General features: G+C 46.4%; 1 protein-coding gene across 1 annotated transcript; it reads right to left on the reverse strand.

Annotated features, from left to right (window-relative positions):
- Positions 1-846: 846 nt before the first annotated feature.
- Positions 847-25,305, reverse strand: si:dkey-89b17.4 (zinc finger protein 646). The gene is made up of 5 exons (XM_040031782.1): positions 25,119-25,305; positions 13,800-16,594; positions 12,159-13,268; positions 10,298-11,160; positions 847-4,567 (listed from the first exon to the last, which is right to left on the reverse strand). Exons 2-5 carry the CDS (start codon positions 16,373-16,375, stop codon positions 4,143-4,145), a joined length of 4,974 nt encoding a protein of 1,657 aa, XP_039887716.1. The 5' UTR covers positions 16,376-16,594; positions 25,119-25,305; the 3' UTR covers positions 847-4,142.

Consider the following 25,305-nt stretch of genomic DNA (forward strand, 5'->3'; position numbering starts at 1 on the left):
TTCTAGTTGTTACACTGTGGAAATGGAATGAAGGTGAGTGTTATTAACCCTCTGGGGTCAAACAACATGCCACACCTCCAAATCACGTACCACCTTTTCTTACTAGTGGAAAAGTGTAAACATGTCGACCAATAAAAATGATACGGAAAAATGTGGGATTTAATTATTTGGTAGGAACAGAGAAACGTTTTGGGAATGATGGCGCTGAGAGAGAGTTTTGTGATGTGTAGCGTGTTTGGAGTGTGTAGTTAGTGTGTAGTTTTTGTTTTGTTGCGTGTGTCAGAACAACACTATCACAGTTGCTGCCAAAAAGCCACCAAAGGCAGATTGCAGCGTAAACGCTGAGTGATGCACCTCCTGCTGTCAGGCCTGTGGTGCTCTCCTCTGTGGACTAACTTGAATAATTTGAGTATCATCTTAACTGTGACACCTGATTGTTCTCTCCTTTTAGTTTAAAATGGTTATATAAATGATAGGGTGGCTGCAAATCAGGGTAAATAGTTTCGTATAACTTTATTGTTTACAACATGTGTGCATAAGTTAATAAAATTTACAGTTTATATTTCCATTTCAAGTTATGAAAGTGATTCACTAAACAGGTTTTTACAGTAAAAAATAGAACTTTTTCCCTACTTGGTTTTTATTTTTTTACAGTGTGTCAATGAAAAAATAACTGTAAATTCAGACATGTGAGGCAAAAATATTGTTAAAGGTAAAATCAAACTGTAGTAAATAATGAGCAGTTATACCCTGGAGCCCAGACGGTTAACCTGATACATCATGAAAAAATAGGTTTACAGTTCTGGTGACAAATGTTTCATGATGCTGTAGATTTCTGACATTTTGTGTAAATTTAAGCAACAATGTAGCTTTCTATATGTTCTGCATGCTTATTTATGATACAGGCTATATGTCTGTGAAGGTTCTCAGTCATCCATCCAGGTCATTGTAGCCTAAGGAGCATGGAAAGAAAAGTCTGGACATCCCACCTCTCATTCGAGAAGCTTCTTCAGTCATGGACCCCCCCATTAGGTAGAGGACCAATAGGGGATCCATGACCCTCTTGCGGACTCTCCACCAATTGTGCTTAAAACTGAAAAAGCTTCTTTAATGAAACGTCTTCAAGAAAACTTAAAAAAAGAAGTCCAGATGCTTTCCCCCCCCAAGCTTTGTTTCCAAGCTCCTTAGACCATCCAGGCTATACATAGAATCAAAATTCACATTTTATGTAACTGAAATGCTTAATTATGTGGGGTAAGAAAAAGTTATAGAGTATATTTATACGAAACGTGTGTATACTTACTGCATTTGATGTTTTATAACCGTGTATAATTCATATTAAAGGATGTAACACCTGCAAGTGTGTAAAATAACGGCTTTGATTTTGCCACCCTAAGAAATGTCTCTAGATCCACCCCTGACGTCTGGGACAACGGGGCATCCCCAAAACATATACATATGACAGGGGTACAGCCCCTCGGCAGGCTTCCAGACGCTGACCAACCCGCTTTATCAAATGGGTGGAAGAAGTGGCAACAACAGAAAAGTCTAAATATAAACAAGTAATTAATCACACTAATACTTGGGTTGAACCAACCTGATCTCGCGTGTTCTCGCGGCTCTCTGAGGTTACAGCAGCATGTTATTTCACGTCTCTCGAACATTAGAAAACGGGAGTTCCACAAGGTTCGGTTTTGGGTCCACTATGCTTTAATTAGACATGAATGAGTTACCAGACAGCTGTAAAGACGCAGAGGGTCAACTGTGAATGTAAAACTGTAAAAACCGTGAATAACACAGCGCTAACGGGAGGAAATAAACACAGAGATACAGAGATGAGCAGGAAGTCCCTAAAGAATCAGCTACAAACGCATCACATCAGTACCGTCAGTGTTCTCCATCTTAGTTTGTGTCTGACAGTCACAGGCTTGTGGTCCAAACTCCAGTTAGTCTGACTGAAGTCGAGGGTGCACCGTTGTCTCTGCTTCTCTGTTTTTTCACTGATTTTCCTCAGAGACAAAACTGCGTGGCTCCTGACACCAGCTTCGTCCACAGAAGAAACCCACAGTAGCGTCCAACCTCTGATGGACGCGTGCAGGGAAACATTTCTGCGTTTCATCAGTTTCTCTCAGATTTATCACAGAAAAAACTTCAAAATCCAGACAACGAGGAGATAAATGAACCGATATAATCTCACAAATTACTCTCCAGGTTATCACACAGTATGACGTCATTTATTTCTCTAATAGTAATCACCTAAGTACCTATCAGAGCTTTAATTTACACACCAGAGCTCGTCTACAAACATCTAAACCTTAACAGTTACTTGATGTTATAATTACAAAGAAAAAAATAGAAAACTTCACATCATTATATGAAACAAATTATTATTATTACAAGATCAATTTTCTCCTTTGAAGTGACAGCACTGGGCCTCCATATTTAACTGGCTTTTATTTTGGGGACCAGGTGAGGAGGAAGGTGAACAGAGGCCTCCAGAAAGTTCACAAACCACACGTCAGATTTCAGCCTCCCCTCGGGGGTACAGCATGATGAGGAAGATGATGAGTTTTCATCCTTAGCAATAATCAGAAACACTGAGAACATTTTTTAAAAAGACCCACAATCCCCCTGGTGTCTGCTGCCGAGGAGCCAGAACATGCCATCCATCAGAGAGGTCCGTCTGAGGCAGGGTCAAAGACCTGAGCACCGTTAGTATCGCCGGGGAGGAACTCGAGTTCCCACCAGGAGCAAAAGTCCGGAGAGGTCCTCGTCACACAGCAAACCTGAACACCAGCTGTGAGGGTTTCAGTTTCCTCTGACTTGCATAAATCTGCTGCAGTTGGTGAACATGATGAAATATTCTATCAAAGAAACGCTGGAAATGCTAAACATTTAGTTTTACACTTCCTGGGCAACGCAGGCGACCTGCACTTTCTCTAACATCCACTAGAGACAACAAAACAGCTGCATGGCTCCAGTTTTATGTGGCCTGCTATGTATGGGGGCGTGGCCTCTTTGACTGACAGATGGATGGTGACACAGGCGGCTGTGGCTGCTAGCTGTCTGTGAGGCTTCAGACCAATAATACGTCTGCTGCTAAGAGACGGTCTGAGGAGGCGGGGCAAGAGTTTAGGTGCACAGTGAAATCTGAGATTGTTCATTGGATGTTACTGAGCACTGGTTAGCAGGTAACTCCGTCTGTGCGACGCTCCCCAAACAGTCTGTGATAACAACCCAGCTGTTATTCAAATATGGCCACTTCAAACCCAACACGGCGCCAACACCGAGGTTTCAAACATTCAGAAACCAACGGACATCCATCATTTATACACTGGCTAACATAAAGATCATCAGGTTGCCTGATAACTACACAAACTACAGGCCGCTGCTTAAACTCAGCCACTTCAAATGTCATCAGGTTGTTAAAAGATCATTATAAGTCATCGTGTGTGAATGTGTGCGTGAATGGGTGAATGACTGAATGTGTAAAGCGCTTTGAGGTCCTTAGGGACTAGTAAAGCGCTATACAAACACAGGCCATTTACCATCGTCACCACCATATTTACGGCTTGGCCAAGCCACGTCGTCCATCCACCACAGGACATCTGTGTCTAGCTAATCTAAGCTGAACCTCAGCCTCATCAGGTTTTGGTGCCCTAATCTCACCAGACAGGAACTGAAAAAATCAAAACCAGATGTAAACCAAAAGTCTGACACAGTTAGCCCAGCCAATCAATGAGCACCAAGCTCTCCGTTAGTTTAATGTAAGGATAACAGCCGAGGCAGCTAACAGGTACGTGAGGATCTCTGCTGATTCGCCCTCTGAACTGTGACATCACAAATGAAGCACTTTGGATTTGGGGAAACTTTCCTGAATGTGGATCTTAGTTCAGATTTCAGCCGGAAGGATTAAATTGAAGTTGAATTATACGGTCATATTGTTTGTTACGCCCCTAGCAAGCCCCTAATCTCCTCAATGTGCTCAGATGGTGCTAATTGGCCACACCTAGTCCGGTGTGGTATTCGTTGCCTTTTTTATGTTGCGGCTTTTGAGCAGGGTCGTAACATGTTGGAGGAGACGATGCGGTCCGGGTCTGTCAGACTGGACGAGCTCGGAGGAGAACTGCGAGGCCGGATGGTCAGAAAGGTCTGGAGGAGACAGCAAGGAAGGCCGAAGACCGGCTTCTGGACAGCAGCGGGCTCTTCCAGTGCACCTTCATGTGGTGCCTCAGGTTGGACTTGGAGGAGAAGCGCTTGTCGCACTGCTGGCAGGAGAACGGCTTCTCCTTGGTGTGGATGCGGCGGTGGCAGATGAGTGCTGTGGAAACCCTGAAGGACTTCCCGCAGTCGGGGCACTGGTAGCGTTTGGGCTCAGTGTGGATGCGCCGGTGGTTCTTCAGGGACATCAGGTTGGGGAACTCCTTCTGGCACGAGCTGCAGAAGTAGGTCCCGGTCTTGTGGCTGTTCTTGTGGTTGAGCAGGGAGCTGGCGTGGCGGTACGAGCGACCGCATTGGCCGCAGACGAAGCTCCTGGAGCTGCTGCTCGAAACCACCGGTCTCAGATCTGGGAGGAGAGAAACACGAAGGTTTCAGTTCAGGGTAACCCACAAAGGGTCTGTCGGCTCTGAAGCTCACTGTCAGATCAGCCAATCACAGAGTCGGAATATTATGTTGTCACTCCAATTTTCCAACCAGGAAAAGCTGGAAAACACCCCCAAAGTCTCCAAACTTCTCTTTGGAATTTTGAAACGAGCGGCTCGAGTGTGTCATTTATCAAGTCGGTGACGAGAATGACCGGCCACCGAATACGAAGCAAAGCTGGAGGGTTTATTTTAGGGAGTGTGCTGTGCAACCATCCCGAGCTTCCTTCAGGTAACACTGATGGGAAATATCTGAACAGTAACACCTGTGTTACGCCTGTCACGCACTGCCTGCAGCTCCTGCGATTGGCTGCTTCCGTACCTCTTATCTTGTCTCCTCAGCTTCACTGTCAAAGCCCTGCACAGGTGTGAGCCACGTGAACACGTACATGGGTTATATATGCAGGACCATAATGAACGGCATCACGTTTCTGACGCTCGTGAGATTTTTCTAAAAAAGGAATTAAAGTCACAGGATGTGAAGAGTTTCGTTATAAACTGATAAACTACAAACGTGTCACACGACTACGTGTCCGATAAACGCTAAAACACTTTAATTACGTGATTATGTTTTTTAGTGTGAATTAAAGATCAGATTGTCATCATCAACATTAGACTGCAGAAAATAAACACATGAATTAAATCCTCAGATAAACATCAGAAAATTACAAAATCATTTCATTTAACAAACATCATAATTACTGGTGCCTTAAATCAGGGGTGTCCAACTCCAGGCCTCGAGGGTCGATGTGCTCAGGTTTTAAACGTGTCCTCGATCCACATGTGTTCTCCAGAGGCCTGTTAATGAACTCATTTAATTCAGGGTGATATCTGAAACCTGCAGGACACCGGCCCTGGAGTTCCCCACCCCTGCCTTAAAACAAAAAACCCATTTATACGTCAGCGACTAGATCGTCTTTTAACCAACAAAGCTGTATGTTTGCTCTTATTATGAACTAATGATAACACCTTCGGCTGTTTCCTGGGGGAGAAAAGTGTCCAAAGATCCAAAATCATCAGTGATGACACAGAAAAACCTTAAAGTTTCTGTCACACATTTCATAACTCTGTGCTGTCAGCTTTTACATTAACAACCTAGTGATGCTGAATTATTATTGTGACTCAGAGTAACTTATTAATAGTAATTAAACACATCTAATAATGAGCAAACATCATTTATGGGATAAAAACTGCAGTTCTTCCTTCAGTGAGTGAAACATGGATTTTTATTACCGTACTATCTGCACTATGAGGCGCACTTAAAATCCTTTATTTTCTCAAAAATTGACAGTGTGCCTTATGTATGAATTCTGGTTGTGCTTACTGACCTTGCGCTCAAAAATCTGTCAAAAAATGTTTTAGTACGACTTTGGTTGCTACGAAGCCGCACCGCTTGATGGATTGTTGGAGCATTGCGGCTACCGTAGTCTGGAGCCTCGCGGAGGAATCTGGGTCCTGGGTCCTTGGGCTAGCTGGTATATAATGATGTGCTACATGATTGCTAGCGAAACAGCTATGTTTGCATACCATAAACACAGTGAAGCTGGAGGATGAACGCTAACTTCTTTCCACTCGATAAAAGTTAACATGACGGTTCCTGATGGTTAGAGACAAATGCAATCGCATGGCAGGATGCTGTAAACGGACCAAACTTCAGTCAGGAGAACAACTGAGATAATCCATCCACATTAGAAGGTTAGTCATTAATATACTGCAACAACATGGGAACAGAGCAGCTGTGATAGAATCCAGCATTAATGAATCAATGGTACAGAAGTGGAGGAAGCAAGAAGAATGAGTCTGTTTTGTTTCGCTTAATGCGCCTTATAATCCCGTGCGCTTTAAGGTCCAAAAATAAATAAATAAATAATAAAATACGGTAATAGCAGCTGTGTGTGTCACAAACATTAGACTCATAGTCGTGTGAAAACGACTTTACTTCACTGACGCTGTAAAAACCTTCAGACCGTCTGCACTCTGATACTAAAAGCTGGAGATGCATTCAACAGGTTCTGCACCAACTTCCTGCCAACACCAGTGAAGGTGCCGGGAGAGACGTCGATGTGGACGGAGTGAAAACACCGAGTGTCACTGTGTTTTTCAGCTATTTATTTTCAGTACTCAGCAGTAGGGTTATAGTTTATGGACAAGATCTTCTGTTACGAAATGAATTATCAAAACATAGTTTATAAAAGTGTATAGTAAGCATTACATATATATGCATGGAAACCAAAAGTTAGAACTCAAACAAAAGAAAAAAAAGGGGGTGGGGGGCGGGGAGTAGTAGTTGTGCCAAACCAGTCCTCTTCTTCTTCTTCTCTACAAACTAGTTGAAATGCAGGCGGAAAGTGTGACACAGAGAAGAGCAGGCATGGCGAGGACAACCAGACGGAGGATGGACATTTATTACTTCTGTGTTCTAGATCACACGGACTCCTACAGCACTTGACGGTCACTGCACGGCTTCACTTTTAACTTTTCTTTTTTAAACTAGCACCAGTGCTGAAAACACGCACACGCACACACACACGCTTCCCAAACAATTAAATAAAAAGGAACAAAACACCAATAAATACAGGAGGTTACCATAAAGAGGAACAGAAAGGTCGGCGAGCACACCGAGGCGTCCCTTTCAGTCTGATTTGATGAAGAGGAGGAGGAGATAAATATGGAAGAAGAGAGGGATGAAGGAGCGTCACATCATCACTCGTGAAAGAAGGCAAGAAGAGCGTCTCCGGCGTGTTTCAGGTCCTCAGTGGAGTCCACAGAGAGGGGCATTGTGGGTAAAAGGAGGGCGGGGTGTTTACATCAACACAGCTCTAAACTCACATCCTAAACACTAGCGCTGTCCATTACAAGTGTTAATAATAATGATAATATAAATAAATGAATTACTACATGATCTGTCATCTTTTTTCCTTCTTGCAGAAACGTCGAGTTCGTACAGCCGCTCGCCTCCCGCCGCTCAGGCCTCGCCTTTTTGTTTTATCATACTTACTGGGGCTGGAGAGAGGAGGGAGGGGAGGGGTCACTTCCTGTTCATACGTGTGGACGTAAAGCGCGAGAACGGACAGTTCAAGGTGGAGCTGCTGGTTTCCTGAAAGCTTTTTATGCTGCAGTTACACCTACTGAACACCGGGGGCAGGGGAGGGTCGTTTTCACTGCAAACAGCGAAGAGGTCTGAGTGTTGTCATGGAGATCGATCACAGGGGATTGTTTTCCCTCGTGTTTTTTTAATGAAAGTTGAAGGATTTTTATTGGTTTTTGCTGAGATTTCCACTTCCTGTGACCCGCAGGAATAAAAGCTGCTCATAGCTTCTGAGTTTAAAAAGGTGCCTTAAAACTGCGCTCTACATGATGACCACCAGGAGGCGACACCTGCAGACACCAATAAAACGTTCTTCTTTCCTCATTAAACACCCCCTTCGTTCAGATGGAGGCGAGGCAGCAAGAAAATGGGTGACATCACACCGGCTACGTTTGCTTCTGGCTCGTGGCGCTGTGACATCACACTCACAAAAATGTGTCTTACTAAAAGAACTGTAAAAATGGAAGTGAATCTACCGTCTCGAGGATTTCTGCCTAAAACCAGACGAGTGCTTTTCAGCTCCACAGTCTCATTTATTCTGGAAGAGCTCGAGAGCGCCCCTGTGAGACAGGAAGTCCATGGGTTTGTTGCATTAATGCCATCTGTTAAAAACAAATCCTTCTGGGGTTGAAAGAGTGGATCTCGTGAACACGATTATTTAACACTAACTCGACATGTCTGTTTCCAAACAGCTGGATTCAGTTTCACTCTCTGACACGTTTATTTTAGCGTCCGTCGTGAGGTCGAGGGTCGTTTGGAAGCTCCGAGTCTTTTACTCACTTTGAACCGTTTGACGCATTCAACCACCAAAACTTTTTTTTCCCCTGCACTGAAAATGAAACGACGCCTAAAACGAGAAATAAGGGAAGCAGCCGTCATTCCTGCTGATGTTCCTGAGTGTTTCCTCCAACCTCCTCCTTCAGGAAGTCTCTGATCTATAAATCTGTAGGAGCTCGAGCAAAGGAAGCAAACGTTTTAAAATACTGACAGTTAATTAACCTTTAATATTTAACAGTGAAAGGATAATTAACGATGTGTAGTGATCGGCTGTGTGTAGACCAACGTTCTTACACAATGACACGGCGGCACCGTTAACCTTTATTATATGATTTTTGTTAAACTACGCTAACTTTTTAACGGTTCGTGAGGCTGACGTGGAGGCAGACGAGACCCAAACTATAACCGAAACATAACGTATTACTCTCGACTTTGTGCAAATGTCTGAATACATTCAGTTAGTTTGGTGGACTTGGACTTCCTCCGTGTTGTTTTATACTTTGATCGGGTTGTTTCCTGTTAGTGTCATGCTGTCTGCTGATTGGTGAGGAAACGTAATGAAAGGAGGCGATTCTCTCTTTTCTTTTTTGTTGCTTCAAAGAGGTGAAATTAAATCAGGACACTTCGCTGCATGTACAGTTTCCTAAATGAAAGCTCGGACCAACCCACGAACATCCCCGTTTAAATAAAGTTTAAATAATATAAAAAACTGGATATAAAATCAGACTGAGGTATGAACTCTGCTGGTGTGATAAGACAGAGGCCTGAGGAAAAATATTTAAACGCCAATCAGCTGATGATCAGATTAAAAGGAGTCGTCTTGTGATTCTTCATCTTACACAGACGCCCTGTCGCTGCCCGTTAGTGGGCGGTGAAATGGTCCACGACCACTCCAGCAGTCATTTTCACATGAGAACGTTTGGTTTGAACATATGACACGTGTTCCGCTCACAGCATTAGCGTGTTCACAAACAGGACGCGCTACAGGAAGTCTGAAAACCCTCTTTTTAAAAACTGATCACGTCTTTAATCAAACTTCAGGCGCTACGGGAGAAAGGCCATTTTAAACCGCACGCAAGCTGCAGCGGTCTCTCAGCTCCGGGTCCACACGTGTGAACAAGAAGTCAGGAAGTGGTCACCGCTCCAACACACAAGGAGACACGCACACATACACACACACGTTTAAAGCAGTCCCTCTGAGTCCAAAGTGTCCATGTTCAGTCCTAAAAGTTCCCACAAGTCATTGCTGCCTCCAGGCCAAAAGGATAAAGGTACAAAACACGAATCTGGCCTGCACGCTGTTGATCAAAACAGTCCCTCCAGACCAGATTAGAAACACTGTGACGAAGGCCACGGGAAGAAAACGTCCTGTAAACACCATCGGAAACAGGACCAATCAGACTCCCGCGCTCCATCTGGGTGCAGCTTGATGGCTGCGGCCTCGTGGTGCGCCAGTCCGTGGCAGGGAAACATAACAAGGCAACATGCAGCAGGGGGTCAAGTCCAGTCTGCCTGTCAGTCAGCGTGCGGGGCAGCATAGCGCTCTGTGAGGGTGTGTGTGTGTCTGTGTGTGCGTGCGTGTGTGTGGGGCGTCACGTCAGTCTGTCCTCCACACACACCACAGCCACACATGGTCAATGAGGAAGGCTACGCTACATTTTTGGCACCTCCACAATCTTCGGCATGTGACCCCCCCCACCCCAGCCCCACTAAGACCATCATCACCACCACCACCACCTCCCCCCCCCCCCTCACCCTGCAGCTTATATGAAGGGGCCGCCAGGCATACCCAGGAAGTTGGGCGCTCTCACGGACATGGGTGGAGGCGCCGATGAGCCGCTCCAGTGCACCTTCATGTGGTGCCTCAGGTTGGACTTGGAGGAGAAGCGCTTGTCGCACTGCTGGCAGGAGAACGGCTTCTCCTTGGTGTGGATGCGGCGGTGACAGATGAGCTGAGTGGACACCCTGAAGGACTTCCCGCAGTCGGGACACTGGTAGCGTTTGGGCTCAGTGTGGATGCGCCGGTGGTTCTTCAGGGACATCAGGTTGGGGAACTCCTTCTGGCACGAGCTGCAGAAGTAGGTCCCGGTCTTGTGGCTGTTCTTGTGGTTGAGCAGGGAGCTGGCGTGGCGGTACGAACGACCGCACTGGTCACAGACATGGGACTTGACGACCTCGCTGTTGCTCCCTTGGCCGCGGACTTTGGCCACGTTGCTGGGATTGAGTCCTTGCTCTTGCATCAGGGTGAGGTCCAGGCCTGACCCCCAGCCCAGGTCCTGGGAGCCCCCTGGGCGGGGCTGCTGGGTTCTGGGCTGGCGGGGCTGCGGTGTCTGACCATGAGTGATCTCCATGTGGAGCCTGAAGCTAGCCTGCGTGGGAAAGGCTCGCTGGCAGGACCGGCAGGTCAGCTCCCGCTGCTTCTGGTGGACACGCCGGTGGTTGTAGAGCTGGGAGGAAACTCGAAAGGCCTTTCCGCAGTCGTGGCATCGGTGGCGCCGCGTCTCAGAGTGGATACGGCGATGGTTCTTCAGGGCAAGCAGGTTGGAGTAGGTCTTGAGGCACACGGCGCAGTGGTAGATGCCGACAGTATGGGTGTTCTTGTGGTTGAGGAGGGAGCTGGCATGGCGGTAGGAACGGCCGCACTGATCACATCTGTGCAGGGACAAACAAATAAGAAGAGGGGTGGAGGAGAGAGGAAGGAGATTAGCAACGGAACATGGATGTCCGATTTCAATGCTGTAGCCAAATTCATCTGGTTACCACTTTTTCTGGAGAAGTATTTCAAGCATTTTTACTAGTCATCATCTAGGATGTTGCACATACAGGTATATGATCTGAAATCCGGCTCAAAGCTTTCAAAGAAGTCTACAAAGTGGTGTACCATTAATGATTTCTACACAGGTCATAGGGGAGAGGACTGCTGGGTGGGTGGGTGAGGGAGGGAGGGACATGGGAGACACTATGGAGAAACAAGTGTAGGGAACTGGAAGGTATCTGCTGCTCCCTGCACTGCACAAATAAAACAACCTTCTGTCTCAGCCTTCTTTGGATACTGAATGTAGTGATGAGAAACCATCAAACATGCCCAAAGAACCACTACCATGCATCAAGACTCCTGTAGGTGTTAAGACTGGTGACCTGTGGACATGTGCAGTGCAGCTAGCTCCAAATACTTCCTAATCTTCCCTTTCAGAACATCAAAATGCAACAGCCCCATCACATAACTGCAGTTTCTAATCTATTAGCTAACCAGTGTCAGAATAAACACAAAGACTGCAATCAAAATCAGAACAGAAGCAAGGAACACACAACATCAACACTTCAATATGCTGCACACAAAATACTACTTAAAGAGTTCGAAAAAAACAAAGCATGTAAACAGTACATCTGAACATGACATGTTTGACTGAGGCTAGCCTAAAAATGTCTGATATATGCCAACTGTAAGCAAACGGGGTTGACTTATCTGGTCTCTCCACTAATTCAATTTGTCCAAACTTCAGAAAAATCCGAATTCCGGCACGCGTATGGTCCCAAGGAAGCCGGATTGGAGATCATATACCTGTAATAGACATGTAGAGACCTAAATTTATCTTCACTATTTGTTTGTTTCAACTTCGAAGAATCACAAACAACTGACGAGAACTCACGTGTACCGACACTCTTCGCCCTCTCCCGTGGGTGCAGTGGCCTTCCTCCTGACTTCCATGCCTACCTGGTTGTCCCCGCAGCGGTGCCTGGCCAGACCGGACCTCCCCTGGAAACTCTTCCCACAGGTGGGGCAGCCAAACGGGGTGGCGCCTTCCTCGTGGACTTTCTGGTGGTTGCGGAGGAACCGGGCCAGTCGGAAGGCTTTCCCACATGTGTGGCAGATGTGCTTCTTCCGCTGCGTGTGGATGCGCATGTGGTTGCGTAGAGCCATGTAGTTGGTATAGGGCTTGTCGCAGAAGTTGCACCTGAAGTTTCCGGTCTTGTGGGTGTGCTTGTGGTTCAACAGGGAGCTGGCGTGTTTGTAGGCGCAGCTGCATAGGTCGCAGGCATAGGGCCTCTCGTCAGAGTCCATGTCTACCGAGTTCTTCTCGGTACTGATGGTTGTCGAGGTGTTGGTGGAGGACGATGAAGGCAGGTGCTGGGCTGGACAGTCATGAGCCGCGAGCTCGTCAGCTGTGGCAAAGCCTTCGCAGCAGCCATCGCACTCAAAATCCATCTGAGCGCCAGGGCCTTGTGGGCCTTTGCACAGGCCGGCTGTAGTGTGGGTAGCGAGCTGCCTTTGGGTGCGGAAGCCCTTGCCACACTCTTGGCAGTTGTGCTTCTTTTGGGCAAAATGGAGACGAAGGTGGTTTTTCATTGCCAGCCTGTTCGGATATGTAGAGTTGCAAACATTGCAGTGGTACTCTCCAATTTTGTGAAGGTTCTTGTGATTGGCCAGGCTGCCCGCATGGCGGTAAGTCTTTCCACATTCTTCACAGGCAAACGGCCGCCGTGCACTTTCGGCAGGATCAAACTTCTGGGGTCTGGAAGTACCGGCTGACGAGTAGGGCTTTTTGAACCCTTGGTGGCTGTATTTGACCCCCATCACCTGGCCCTTCGATGGCTCCCCTCTCATAGTCTGCATTTGAGATGGGTCAGGCTGCTGGAAGCGGGAACCGTTTGGGCCAGTCCGAACAAGGCCTTTGGCTCGGTGTTCTTCATGGAGACGGAGATGGTTGATCAATTGCTTTTGGATCTTGAAGGCTTTGCCACATTCTTCACACTTGTGCCTGTAGCAAAAATAGGCAAAGGTAAAGAAAAAAAACAAAAAACAGCAATATCTCTTTCAGTACATTTCAAAAGCAAAATGACACTTTGTAGGGATTTCTACAGGGTGGCCTAAGTCAGATTCTTAATAAGGTTAGCAGTTCTCAGTAGTTTCACTAGCCTCAGACCCCTACCTACTTTGGCAACAATTCTCCTGTACTTCAAAGTTTAGATGAAAACCAATGAAAGTGTTATCCACAAATCTTGCCAACTAAAGTCAAAAAACTCACTTTGACAGAATGAGATCTTTATTAGCCAAACAGTTTTAATTTGTCACATGCCTCAATTGGTGCTCAGTACCTATAACTGTAAAATAGCTACAAAATTTATATAAAAACAAACAAAACTTTATTAACGTCTTTACTTTATTTACAAAACAAGAGTAACATGATAATTTTGGATTTGACCTCCAGTAGGCACTACCATTAACTGTTTCTAATGTTAACTTTTTAAAGAATTTGTTGAGAGACATTCGAAACTTGCAGAAGGCCTACCTCTTTAAGTCAAAGTGGGTCCTTTGGTGATTCTTGAGAGCCAGCAGGTTGTAGTAACGTTTTTGGCAGACAAGGCAACGGAAAACACCGGTCTTGTGGGACTTCTTGTGGTTAAGGAGAGAACATGGGTGTCTGTATCCTCGCCCACATTGGTCACACTTGTGGGGCTTGTCACTCTGATCGACCATTGGCCTACGTCCATCTGCGCCAACGTCACAACTTCTTCCAGCGACACCACCGCCAACGCCCTCTCCTCCAGACATCCCTTTGGCTCCATTTAGGCCGGGCTTGTTCATCGAGTTACCTCGATTCTTCCCAGGGCACAGGTGGGTGATCAGATGGTGGCGATCGGCGAAAAACATGCCACAGTCAACACAAATGTGGCTCCGGCCATCCATCTTTTCGTTGCCGTTGGCTGAACTCCCTGCAATACCCTGTTGCTGACCATCTGGCCTTTGGGGCCCATGGATTAACTGATGATTCAGGAGATCCTGCTTTCTGGCAAAAGTCTGGCCACAGGTACAGCAGATCATCCTCCAGTCCTGCTGCAGGTTGGAGGGTCCTGGCCCTGTGGGGTTGTTGGCATGACTACGCAGGTGACTTCTGAGAGCTCTCAAACTAGCATAGTGGTTGCCACAAACTGAGCACTGATACACCTCTCCATCATCATCGTCATCTTTGTCATTGCTTCCCATTCTCTTGCCTCCACTTTGAGGGTACTGTCGTTGACTGCCGCCTTCTTTCAGGCTGCTGGAGCTTCCAGCAGGCAGCGAGGTTCCACTGGAGCTATGGTAGTTCATATTCCCCATAAAACCATTGGACATATTGGCCTGCTGCTGCTGCTGGCCACGGCGGGGACACATGTGCGACTTGATGCCAGACACATCGCCATACATCTCACCACAGTCGGCACATACGTGTCTGTCGGCTTGCCGGTGAGCAGAGCTGCTCTGGGAAAGTGAGCTGCCATCAAAGCGATCATGGAACTCAAGAGAGTCTAGCCCACTGCTGTGGCCCCCGTCTGGTACAAAGTGGGCAGCTTCGCCGAGATTTCCTGGCAGGGAGATTGGAGTGGTGGCTCCACTACCTTCCTGGACGTAGCTCTGCTGCGAGTCCAGAGTCAGGGGCTCTGGGGATAGCCAGTCGTTGCTGTCATTGTTAATAGGCTGATTGGAAGGACGACCCTTGTGGCTTCGTAGGTGGCTATGTAGTGCTGCCAGGTGAGGGTACTGCTTACAGCAGATGGTGCACTGGTAGTGGCCCGTTTGGTGGCAGCGTTTGTGGTTGACCAGGCTTCCTGCATGCCGGTAACTTTTGCCACACTCCCCACACTTAAAGCGCCGCTCTTCATCATCTGGAGAATTAGCCTGGGGCACACGACCTCCTGACGGGGAGGCCACCGAGCTCTGGGATCCAGAACTTAGAGTCTCCGAGTTGAGGATGGAGCTGTCCTGACTATGGGAGGGAGGGTGGGGATCATGAGTTAGATAATGGACTTTCAGTGTCTCCAGATCTGGGTGTCCTGCGCCACAGTATGCACATGTATAGATGGGGTTGTTGACTGGAGGGCCCATAATGGGGTCATAGGGGCCCCTCTTCTCAGTCGGCACTGGTGGCAGAGGCAGAGGCAGAGGGTCCCCCAGCGCCGGCGTGTATGCCGGGGATCGAACAGCACTCAGATTATGAGGCATGATGCCTGGAAAACTCCGTGGCAGGCTGAGGGTAGGTGAAGCAGTGTTGTGCAGCAGAATGTGTTCTTGGAAATCTGCCTTATTTGGCAGCGCTACCTGGCAGAGGTGGCAGAAACAGGTGGTGGTGTCTTCACTTTGAGAGGACTGAGTGCCAGTGCTGCGCTCCGAGTCGTGGAGGCTGCTGCTGCTACTGCTGCTGCTCACCATTGAGGCCCCAGGGGTCTTGAACTTCGAGTGAGTTCTCTCGTGGCTGTTTAAGGCAGCCAGGTTGCCAAATTGTTTGAAACACACAGAGCACTTAAATGTTCCTTGTTGGTGACACTTCTTGTGGTTCACCAGGCTACCGTGGTGCCGGTAAGTTCTGTCACACTGATCACACTTGAAAGGTCTGTCCCAAGCGTCGTCGGATTCAGGGGAGCCTTTTTTTCCGTGTTCGTCTGTCTCGTGGCTTTGCAGGACACTATGTCCCATACCACTATTGTTCAAATGGGAGCGCCCAAACCCGTCCGAGAGGTCCTGGGTGAGACCGTAGTCCCTCTCGTCGTGGCCGGCTTCTTCGGGCACTTCCTCGCTTTCTTCCTCTGTGTGTGCACTACTAGGGGATAAAGTATGGATCCGTAAGTGATTTTTCAAAGCTACTGCGTTGGGCAGCGTACGTGTACAAACAGGACACTGGAATGATCCAACTTCGTGAGATTTTTTATGATTGGCTAGACTAGCTGCGTGTTTATAAATTCGTCCACACTGTTCACACTCAAAACGACCGGTCTCTTCTTGCTGATAATGTGCTTTCATATGTTCTAGAAGACTTGGAGTACTCGGGCAAACCATATCACATTCTTTACAGGGGAAACCCTTGGCACGACTCATATCATGCATTGCCATAGTACTCTAAAGCAAATCGTTTGGAGGGAATCACGGTTCACAACAGAGCAATGAACAGTGATGTTGAGGAGGTGGGGGAGGAAACGGTAGGGCTTAGCTCTTTAGCTGAGGGCAGCAGTGGAGGCCATTTTCTCCCTGGGAGCCGTCAGCGCAGGTCAATCAGGACCCACCCCAGGAGGTGGCGGGCCTGCGGGGGTCACACCGGCCAATGAGGTATCACTGTGGAGAAACAAAAGAAGAAGAAAAAGAAAACAGGTTACTCAAAGACCTACTTATCTTTTTTTTTTTTTTTTAAATCTCGAAGTTCAGTCCAGGTCCCTCAGTTTAAGTTTCAGCTATTTGCTATTGATTATAACAGAATCTCAAAATGACTGGGATATTCAGGAAAGCCCTACAAAGATCATTTAATATAAATAGTTTGGTCCTAGGTTCTGTTATCATTTTAATTTTCTTTATTATGCTTTTGCATCACAAATTATATAGATGGATATAGAAATTGTGGATGGTGATCTTAAGGATCAGCAATAGTCTGAGTGATCATTAGCAGCTTGCTAACCACAACAATTAAGTAGCACAGTTGCACAAGCATCAGCTGTAGCTTTAATAAAGTGTCAGACCAAACATTTCAAATTAGTTTAACTGGAAGACTCTAGAAACAAAATATCGTTTTTTATTATACCAATAAATGACCATTAAATGGCTGTAACTTCTTTGTCAGTGGCAGTGGGTAAGTGCTTTAAATCTTCATGTTATCTGAAGGCCATCAGACAGCGATACCTGTGGTTGCAAAAACATTTCCCATCTTATAGAAACTAATTTCTTAGCTGATCTCTAAAAATGTCTTGTAGTTCATGGTCTCAGTTGTTTTGGGTCATACTGTTCAAAAGTGACTTCTATCTTGCGAATTTTGGACAGGACGATCCGACTTGTGAATGGATCGGCCCTGCTGGTCTCTGGCCATACGGCATACCCGCTGAGCTAAACCGGCGCCCAGAACTGAAAGACTTTAAACCAGTTCAGTCGTCTTATTATACTGATTCCCTTGTTCCTAGCACATGATGCTCAATAACAAAACAAAATGAAAATTTATTAAAATTAAAAACAAAATCAGTGATCACCACAACTGACCACCGAAACCCCCCAAAACCTGACAGAAAATAGTCACGTCGGATTAGAGCGGCCCGAGAAACGCTTCAAATTATCCTTGAACCAAAGAACAGGGTTCAGTTTAAGACTCCACACATGGGCACACCTTTGTTTACCGTTTAAATAGCCTCACTCTCTCACCCTCCCCCGTCCACGGTCAGGTAAACCTGATCCAGTCCTAGTCGCCACAGCAGGGTGAGAGCAGAAAACCACCTGATCTGCACGATGATAACGGAGCAGCAGGCCAAACTTTAGGAAGCATGTCAGGTGTAATTCAACCTCCTGATTTATTTGAATGTGACAACTTGTTAAAACTTGTGTAACCCCTCCAATGTGTGAGGCAACTCCATTTATATTTTAAGAGAGATATTCTGAAACTATTTTGATATTTAAAACATCAATTTCCAGTTTGAAAAATGTGCTGCTTTTCCGTGTCAGTAACGGTTGGATCACTTTTATGTTCTGAGAAGGGAAAAAATGTAAAAGTTTATTTTTCACTCATTAGACACAACAGTTTGATTAAAATCCGCCTCAATCAAATAGTTTGTGTTTTCTGTAAGGACCCCAGTGGGATGCAGTCTAACCGATCAGAGACCGAACCTCTAAAGTCCAGATTAGTTGGACTTTACATGTATGACTGAAAAACCAGAATATCAGTGATGCAGGACCTGATCCGCCTCACTGTGCATTGCACTGCCTATAAAACTACAAACGGGACCCCTGCATTGAGCACAACGTGAGTAAATACCCACAAATAATCACTGTTGTTTGGATTAAATTCAGACCCATCATGCAGGAGGAGGAGTGGATTTTGTGAAATATGGATGGATGGCAGCATGGCACTCACTCAATGCTTCTTTGGCCAAGTGTGAGAAGAAAATGAGACACTTAAAGAGGACAGGCTCAGTCGGTTAAAGACAAGAAAGCAGTCCAAGCGGACGCGCTGATGAATCGGTCCTGTTTGGGTGTGCTGGGACTAAAAATGCTCCGGTTTATTGTATGGTTCCAGGAGCAGTTGCTGTGTTTCTGCTGGTTGTGGAGGCGTGAGATTCAGGTTTGTCCAGACATCGCGTGACAGTGAGCGCTGCACCTGTCAGCGAGTTTCACTGGGAAATAGAGAATTCCCTTATTTTCCAGATTAAAGAAGCACAAGTGGAGGAAATGTCGGTCAGCTTGGCCTTCAGGTGTCGCGTTTTGTTCCACCGACAGCTCAAACATCCTCACTCTACAAAAGCCACAGCTCCACTTCAGAAACGGCTGAAATTTAACTACAGCTCGTTAAAATGTGCTCTCCAAAACCACAACTCGCAGAATTATACAAAAGTATATCTTAAAAAACAGTTTAAAATGCTTGTGATTATTTTTCTGAGTGAGACATTTGGTGGAAGTCTGACACAAACTGATCAGGAATCAGTTCAACAGATCCTTCAGTGGGATTAAAGTGTCTGCGTCCTTTTTAACAGGCTCATGTGTAATCTGTAATCTGTGGCAGATTACAGCAGCCGTTCGTGTTCATCTCATTACACACAGCTGGGTTCAAACACTGGCTCGAGGCCCACTCAAAGACTTTCCAGGTTTCTCCTGATAACACAGATCCCTATAAAACTCCAACACGAGCTCATCTCTGCAGGTTCAAGCCTCGGCCAGTGTTTGGCTTAAACACCGTTCATAACGTCGGTGACGTCAATAACCGAGCATATGAACAAATCTGAACATCATGAATCACAGCAGAGACGCACAGATTTAGATTTTCTACAACTGACAACTCAGAGAATTATTATTTTTTAAGAGTGAAAATGTAAAATATTGTTTCTTACGTTTTCTGAGGGAGTTAAAGAACTGTCACTTGACTGTCACTTAAAATCTATGGGCTCAAATTGTGGTCAAAATTCGTACTTGTAACTTGAAACTTGAGTGCAGAGTTTCACACGTATTTTTTGGCTAAGTCCACACACAAATCTTTTTTACACATACAAATCCTGATTTACAAGTACAAAATATTTATGACCACAATTTGAGCCCATAAAAATCAATTAAAATAAAGTCCTCCAAAGCCACAGTCCAAACATCGTCTCCGTGTGCAGGACTTTATGAAAAAGAAATATATAAATAAACCTACACAGTTTGTGTATCAGGCTGTTAACATGGGGGTCAATGGGTACGGGCTCTCTGCTGCCTCTGCTGGATGTTAGAGGAACTGAAGCGTTTAGAACACAAAGGGTCTCATGGGCAGATTTTCTGATGGCATTACAACTGAACCAGCCTTTGCTTACGATGGTTTTTATAGAACAGCCAACATCTACAACGACTGATCTGAGATTTCAGCTTAATTTAAATGTGAGCAAACCGAGAGGCTGAAACCTCCTGTTAGACATAGTAATGGACCGCCGAGCTGGGTCCTACGTAAACATCACCACCTCAGCTTCAAACTGCCGACTGTGATGCAGCAGCAGACAGTATAAATCTTAAAGCTTAACTTTATGGACCACAGCTCAGGCGTTTCGTGAAGAAGGAAACACCCAGATTTGTGTTGAATAACATATCACAGTTATGTGTGTAGTCTCCACTGGAGAATCTCTATGAGCAGGAAAAGGCCCGGAATACAGATGTTGGCTAACGGGAAAAGAGCGTTGACAGGAAGGAGGATCAAATGGTTTACAAACCGTCACGGGCGATAGCGTCAGCACTACGAGGACACCACCTGGTCATCAGGTGGGATTTAAGGTCTTGGGTTTGTGTTTATGTTCTCTTTGGCTGAACAGAGAGGAATTATGGGAATTCAGCTAAACAAACTTGCTCTAAAACCCAACAGCACCCAGTCAGCAGCGAATATATCAGCGGTGAGGCTAAACTACAGGGCTGATCAGACACAAATATACCCAATCAACCACGGATGTTTGATCAGTGCATGTCTCATTAAAGGTGAGCTACCTGTGAGAGGACAGAGGTCACCCGGGTCTCAAATGTGGTGCTGCAGGTTGGAGCTTTACGTGTCTGTGGTTTAGTCGACATGTTGTTGGATGTTTGTTAAATATAAAACCTGAGCTGAGCAGCACAAATCGGTCCAGGAACTCAATTAAAACGATTCAAGAGGAAGCAGAGACGGATTGTCTGCGCAAGAAAAACACGCCAATCTCCACACAAAAATATTTACCGTCGTACCGCTATCACCACAGTCGTTTCATTAATGAGCAATTAACAGATTCACCGGTAATGAGCGAGAAACAGAAGAACAAAGAAAGAAAGGAAGGAAGCAGGAAACGAGGTGAGACACGAGGGGAGGCGTGGGGGAGGGGAAGGAATGAAGGAAGGGGAAAAACAGAAAGAGGGGGAAAAGGAGGGGTTGGGGTGGGGGGCTGCAGTGGAAAATAAAGGTGTGGAGGAGGGTTTGATTGGCAGGAGAGGTAACCTGAGGAGGAGGAGGGGAGGCGCTGACGAGCTGCAGTCTGACAGGCAGGAAGGCAGCAAGGAAAATAAACAGCAGCAGGAGCGAGTGAAGGATGTGAGGGGAAACTTCCTCTACATCTCCCTGCAGAGCTTTTACCTGCAGAGCCCCCCACCTCAGCCCACAGGCGGCACGATGCCTTCACCAGCGGGGACACAAGAACCAGATCGGTGCCTTTTCCTGCACATAACCCAGCATCATCGCCTCAGAGCAGGCGAGTGCTGTGTTTATCAGAGCTGCGGTGCATCAACGTGTTCAGCTGACTTTGTTATCTTTATCATCCTTCTTGATCATTATGAAGCTTTTCGTTTGTGAACTCGGGCACTTTTCTGTTTTTTGCTTCTTGCTTTTTCTTCTTGCAGTTCCTCTGGGGTCCAGCAGAGGCAGCAGTGCCTCAGTCCCCATAGACTCCCATAGAAGTTAAAACTGTACAGCAGAACATAACATGTTTACTGCAGGATAAAGACGACAGCAGTAGCTGCTAATAAAGTTTGGCACATCTGTAAGGACCATTTACTGATGAGTCGTTACTCAAGAAAAAAAACAGCTGAAAAAAAGACGACTTTTTCAACGTATTTTTCAGACTCTCAGTAGGAAACGGAGCATCTGACACTGCATCGCTGATGACTTACTGTCCACTCTGCACGTGTGAGGAAGTAAAACACATGACCGACGTGTAAAGGAGAGATGGACTTGTTACCAGCCACGTGTTTAAAACCAGCCTGCCCATTACTTCCTGTCATGTGTCTCCTGCTCCACTGATGGATGTCCATTTTAAACACAGCCAAGTTAATAATGAGCCCACTGTATGTACAGTAATCCCTGAGAGCCCCAAGTTCAGGCTGCAGACTGATTGACACTCAGTTTATCAGTGTTTTCATGCCATTGCATCTCTACGAGGTCACAGAGCTGTCCAGCTGGGACAGCCAAACAGAAGATGTGGACGCATTCCTATTATTTATTTATTTTTTTAAACCTAATGAGGCAAAAATTTGCTTTCTAGAAATTGCTGAAAATTCCCCAGCTCATTTACATTAAGACTTCTCTCTTACAAATTTAATAAAATCTTTTATTCTAATATGGCAGCGAGACATTTTCTCTGCCTAAATATGTGCTGGTTAGGATGAACGCAGACACCTGAGCGTGCTCTGTTACTTTCATGTAAAGGAAACGATCGAGGAGAAGATAAGACATGAAAGCGTGAAGCCTCCCAGTGTGTTAAACAGGGACTCTGTGAATCGCGCTGCTGTAGCAGAGTCCAGGAATAAACGGAAATGAGCAGGTCGCCCTTAAATGCCAAGGTTACGTTCAGACCGCCACTGCGACGAGTTTTAATGATGGAGAGGAGAGGAGCGGGGGGAGTAAACAGGGAGGAGGTGCTGCATTCGGCCAGATGTTTGATGTGAGGACAAAGAAAGCCCACGGCAGTAGCAGAGGCAACAGGAGACGCCACCGGCGAGGGAAACAGGCCAGTCGTGATTTCATTACAGAGTAACCTGGCGTTTATTTCCTCGCTGTTCAGTCACACAGACCGCAGATTAAAGTGCTGCAAATTTATTTCTCCTTTACAAACAAGAACAAATCACACACTCCATTTAAATATCAGTGATTCGACTCTCCAATGCTCACAGAGTGCTCATGTTTTATTGGCTGCGGCGAGGCGAATCTGAAACACGAAGAGGGACCTGAAATTTAAACCGTCTTGTTAGCGCTCTGCCATCAGCCACAGGTAGGCGCAGCTCTACCTGTGGCTCGCATGAATCAAACAGCTGAAGTGTGTGCGGTCCACGGTGGCTCTCAGATCCTCACTGAGCTTCAGTTTCTCTGACTAACTTAAAGGAGACGCTGGAATATTTCTGTAATACACTCAGATTACTTCAAACTGCGCATGATCGAGAATATCTGCATTTTATTTTTTAATGCATTCTGCACGTTTACCTCCGAGTGCTTCACAGAATAATCAGAGGACAAATTTACAGAGACTACACTGAAAATAATCACATTTAATCAAATTCCTGTAGAAAAAGCCAAATTCCCTCTCTGCTGCTTTTCCGTCTCATACATGATCAATAAAGTGAATATTTGGAGGCAAAGAAATTGATTTGAACACTTTCAGCTTTGAGGTTTTTTTTAATGAAGTAACAAAGAACAACCTACCTAATGAGAATAACAGCTAATACAGCCCTCATGTTTGACCATGTGGCTTATCTTACAGTATTCAGATTTGCATATTATTAAATAACAGTTAAACACTGATTAGAGCTCAATTACTCAAATAAAAGAAAAATCAGCAATTATTTTTACAATGCATCACTTCCTTTTTCAGACAAAAAGACTGTTTTTCCCTCGTATACAATCAATAAAGTGAATTTATGCAGGACCAAGTCAAGCAATCTGCTTCAAACCCTTTCAGTTCAACAAAATCCAATTAAAAGGAAGAAACTGTATAACAAAGAGAGAGAGAGTTATTTGAGATTTTAGTGTCCACATTTAATTTTCCTGCTTTTGCTTTGCGTCTCTGAACTTTTAGTTGAACCAAAGATTTCACCTCCGTCCCACGAGCATCACAGCTTTAGAAACTTGTGTTTTCATGTTACAGCAAATCAAAAATATCTGATATCTTCAGGAAAACGAAACCTTTTCCCCACCCAAGTGACTCTCAACATTTCAGATCCTATTCAGTTTTTTTCCCCTGTGTGAAAAGAACAAACTCATTTTCTTCATGTTAAAACAGAAAATATCTGAATAATGACACAAACGAAAGTTTAAAAATATACCTGACACTCAGGCTCATACAGTTTTTCTACACATGGATTCATATGATGTCACACAGAGTGGACAGAAGCTCCACCCAACTTTGTATCATATCTAAACGTTTGTGTAGTTACACACCTCTCCACTAAAAGTAAAATAAACAACTGAATTTTTGTGGGCCACCCCCCTCTCACCCAGTTTGTACAAATAAATAAATAAATAGATAAACTCAGCGCCCATCTGGTGTTTCACTCTTTAAGGATTACGCTGAACTGCAACACATTGTTAACACTTAACAGAGCCGCTTTGTGGCTGGGAGCCCACGTACGGACCCGAGGCTGCTCACAGAGACGTCCACGGCGATAATGTGGGTCAGGTTTTCCACACGAAGCGTCTCACTCACACTGGGATGTGATCGGGCCCGGGAGCGGCAGCCAATCAGCAGCCTGTCACTTTTTCCTTCCATCATGTAAACAAACCGCCCTGCTTCGTTAAACTACCGCAGGATCAAAAGAGCCGCTGCGCTCGCTCCCGCCGCGGTGTTCCCCGCTCCTCTCTGCCCGGCGAAGGCAGGTCTGCCTCCAATGTGCGCAGCGGGGCTCCCTGACCTTGGCTTGTCTCCTCTCGGTCGGGATTTGCTGGGACAAAGCGGGGCATCTTCTCCTCGACACCCGGCCGATATTTCCTCCTCCAGACCGCAGCTTTCCGCCGCTGGAGGAGGACGGGGTGAGCGATGGGGGAGACGCCTGTGGCTGTTTTCCTATGTGATGCTCCCAGCAGAGCTGGTAGATCACCGGCAGCCATCAGCCCACTTTCACTGAGACCCCATCTCACTCGGAAAATGGCTTTCGAGCAGCGAGCCATTTTCCCCCAGCTAACGGGGGTTAGCTCGCGTTTTAGCCCCGCAAACGGAGCCCGCTGGTGGTCTCCAGCTGCGGGCCGAGCGGGGCTCACTGAGCAAAACACGACGCAGATTGACGGCGGAGTGAGTCCCGACCGTCTCCGTCTTTGTATAAGACGCATTTTGTGGAGAAGAGGCGCTGAAAGCACGCGCACGCACACACGCACACACACACGGCCGAGCTAACGCTAACGTTAGCACGCGGCTAGCCCGTTAGCAACCCCCCGCTATGACAGAAAGGGGGTATAACGGAAGTTCAACACAAGAAAAGCACAAACAGACACACAAAAACACCGTGGCCGGGCCGCACACGCCACCGAGAGCCCGCACTTTACTCACAAGCGAGGATAAGCTGCAGGAACTCGCAGGGGTTAGCGTCCCAACTAGCCTTAGCAACCCCAGGCTAGTCCGGAGCGACACAAAGATCTCGACAAACACACCGCGGCCCCCTTTGATGGAAAACCGCGTTTTCGAGGCGTTTCGCAGCGCACACTTACCCCTCAAATGGCCTCTGCGCCCGCAGGGTGAACGATGCACGGCGCGGAGATGCAAAATGAGCCACTTTCACGGATTAGGCATGATTATTTTTCCTCCCCTGCTCATCACCGACTTTTGGTTGTTGGCTCGGTCCCCCTGCCGCCGCTTCAGCAGCGTACTTCCTGCCGCTGCTAGCCGAGCGCAGCG

The sequence above is a fragment of the Simochromis diagramma genome, unplaced genomic scaffold, assembly GCF_900408965.1.
Source record: "Simochromis diagramma unplaced genomic scaffold, fSimDia1.1 OVJJ01000228.1, whole genome shotgun sequence".
In the NCBI taxonomy this organism is placed as follows: domain Eukaryota; kingdom Metazoa; phylum Chordata; class Actinopteri; order Cichliformes; family Cichlidae; genus Simochromis; species Simochromis diagramma.

What these genes read in the sequence shown, in the direction of transcription:
- si:dkey-89b17.4 (XM_040031782.1), bottom strand. Translation starts at nt 16,375, where the DNA reads ATGGCAATGCATGATATGAGTCGTGCCAAGGGTTTCCCCTGTAAAGAA. An exon ending in ACCCACTTTGACTTAAAGAG is followed by an intron (nt 13,269 to 13,799) that starts GTAGGCCTTCTG and finishes TTTTTGCTACAG; the next exon opens with GCACAAGTGTGAAGAATGTG. An exon ending in GGCGAAGAGTGTCGGTACAC is followed by an intron (nt 11,161 to 12,158) that starts GTGAGTTCTCGT and finishes GTCCCTGCACAG; the next exon opens with ATGTGATCAGTGCGGCCGTT.